This window comes from Acyrthosiphon pisum, chromosome X (genome assembly GCF_005508785.2).
Source record: "Acyrthosiphon pisum isolate AL4f chromosome X, pea_aphid_22Mar2018_4r6ur, whole genome shotgun sequence".
Taxonomy (NCBI): Eukaryota; Metazoa; Arthropoda; class Insecta; order Hemiptera; family Aphididae; genus Acyrthosiphon; species Acyrthosiphon pisum.
In genome coordinates, this window is record NC_042493.1 from 45,464,143 (window position 1) to 45,464,866 (window position 724).

General features: G+C 43.1%; 1 protein-coding gene across 1 annotated transcript; it reads right to left on the minus strand.

Moving 5' to 3' along the window:
- Window positions 1–157: 157 nt before the first annotated feature.
- Window positions 158–718, minus strand: LOC103309943 (chorion peroxidase-like). The gene has a single exon (XM_008186688.2). It carries the CDS (start codon window positions 707–709, stop codon window positions 158–160), a length of 552 nt encoding a protein of 183 aa, XP_008184910.1. The 5' UTR covers window positions 710–718.
- Between the last annotated feature and the right edge of the window lie 6 nt (window positions 719–724).

The following is a 724-nucleotide window of genomic DNA, read 5'->3' on the forward strand; positions in this document are numbered from 1 at the left end:
AACTCCTCTGGGTTATATCTAAATTACTTAGTTCACCATCAAATTTAATCCATTGGGTCAAAAAGCTTGAGAATTTAATACAAGGCTCTTAATATATAGATGAGAGTTAAAAGTATTAAAAAAACCGTCACAGTTTTTTTTTATATCTATTAAATTACTAGACTTGTTCATAGTTATTTATCAAACCATCAACCAGAAATAACCTACAAATACACGATAATAATAATAATATAATTAAATGAGGTTTACACCTTATGGTGTCGCTAATCATGGAATTAGCGAATGGTAATACTGCGGTCGCAAAGCTGTTGCTGACGCTCGGGTCGGTGGTCTCGTTGTACGCGTTACTGTAGCCTTTTGTCGACGGTTCAAGCCCGTTCCGCTTGGTGTAGTTTTCCCCGAGCAGCGCTGGCAGCCACTCAGCGTAAGTGATGTGCTGTATGGAAGCTGTAACGATTTTCCTGGCCTCCTGAAAAATACGTTCGTCGTTCCAGTGCGGGTTGACTTGTGACAGAAGTTTGGCCAAACGGTTGTGTTCCCTCATCCACAATGTGTGCATGACCGTCAGTTGGGGAAGCGCGTTTGCCCGGATGTCACCTGCCCTATAACAAGTACCACTGCCATACTGACAGGCGTTCGATTCAGTGTCTTCCAGCGGCATATACTGCCACTGTACCGGGTCACTTTGGCTCTCGATATCGAAGCCCATGCTTGTCAATAGTTG

What these genes read in the sequence shown, in the direction of transcription:
- LOC103309943 (XM_008186688.2), bottom strand. Translation starts at nt 709, where the DNA reads ATGGGCTTCGATATCGAGAGCCAAAGTGACCCGGTACAGTGGCAGTAT.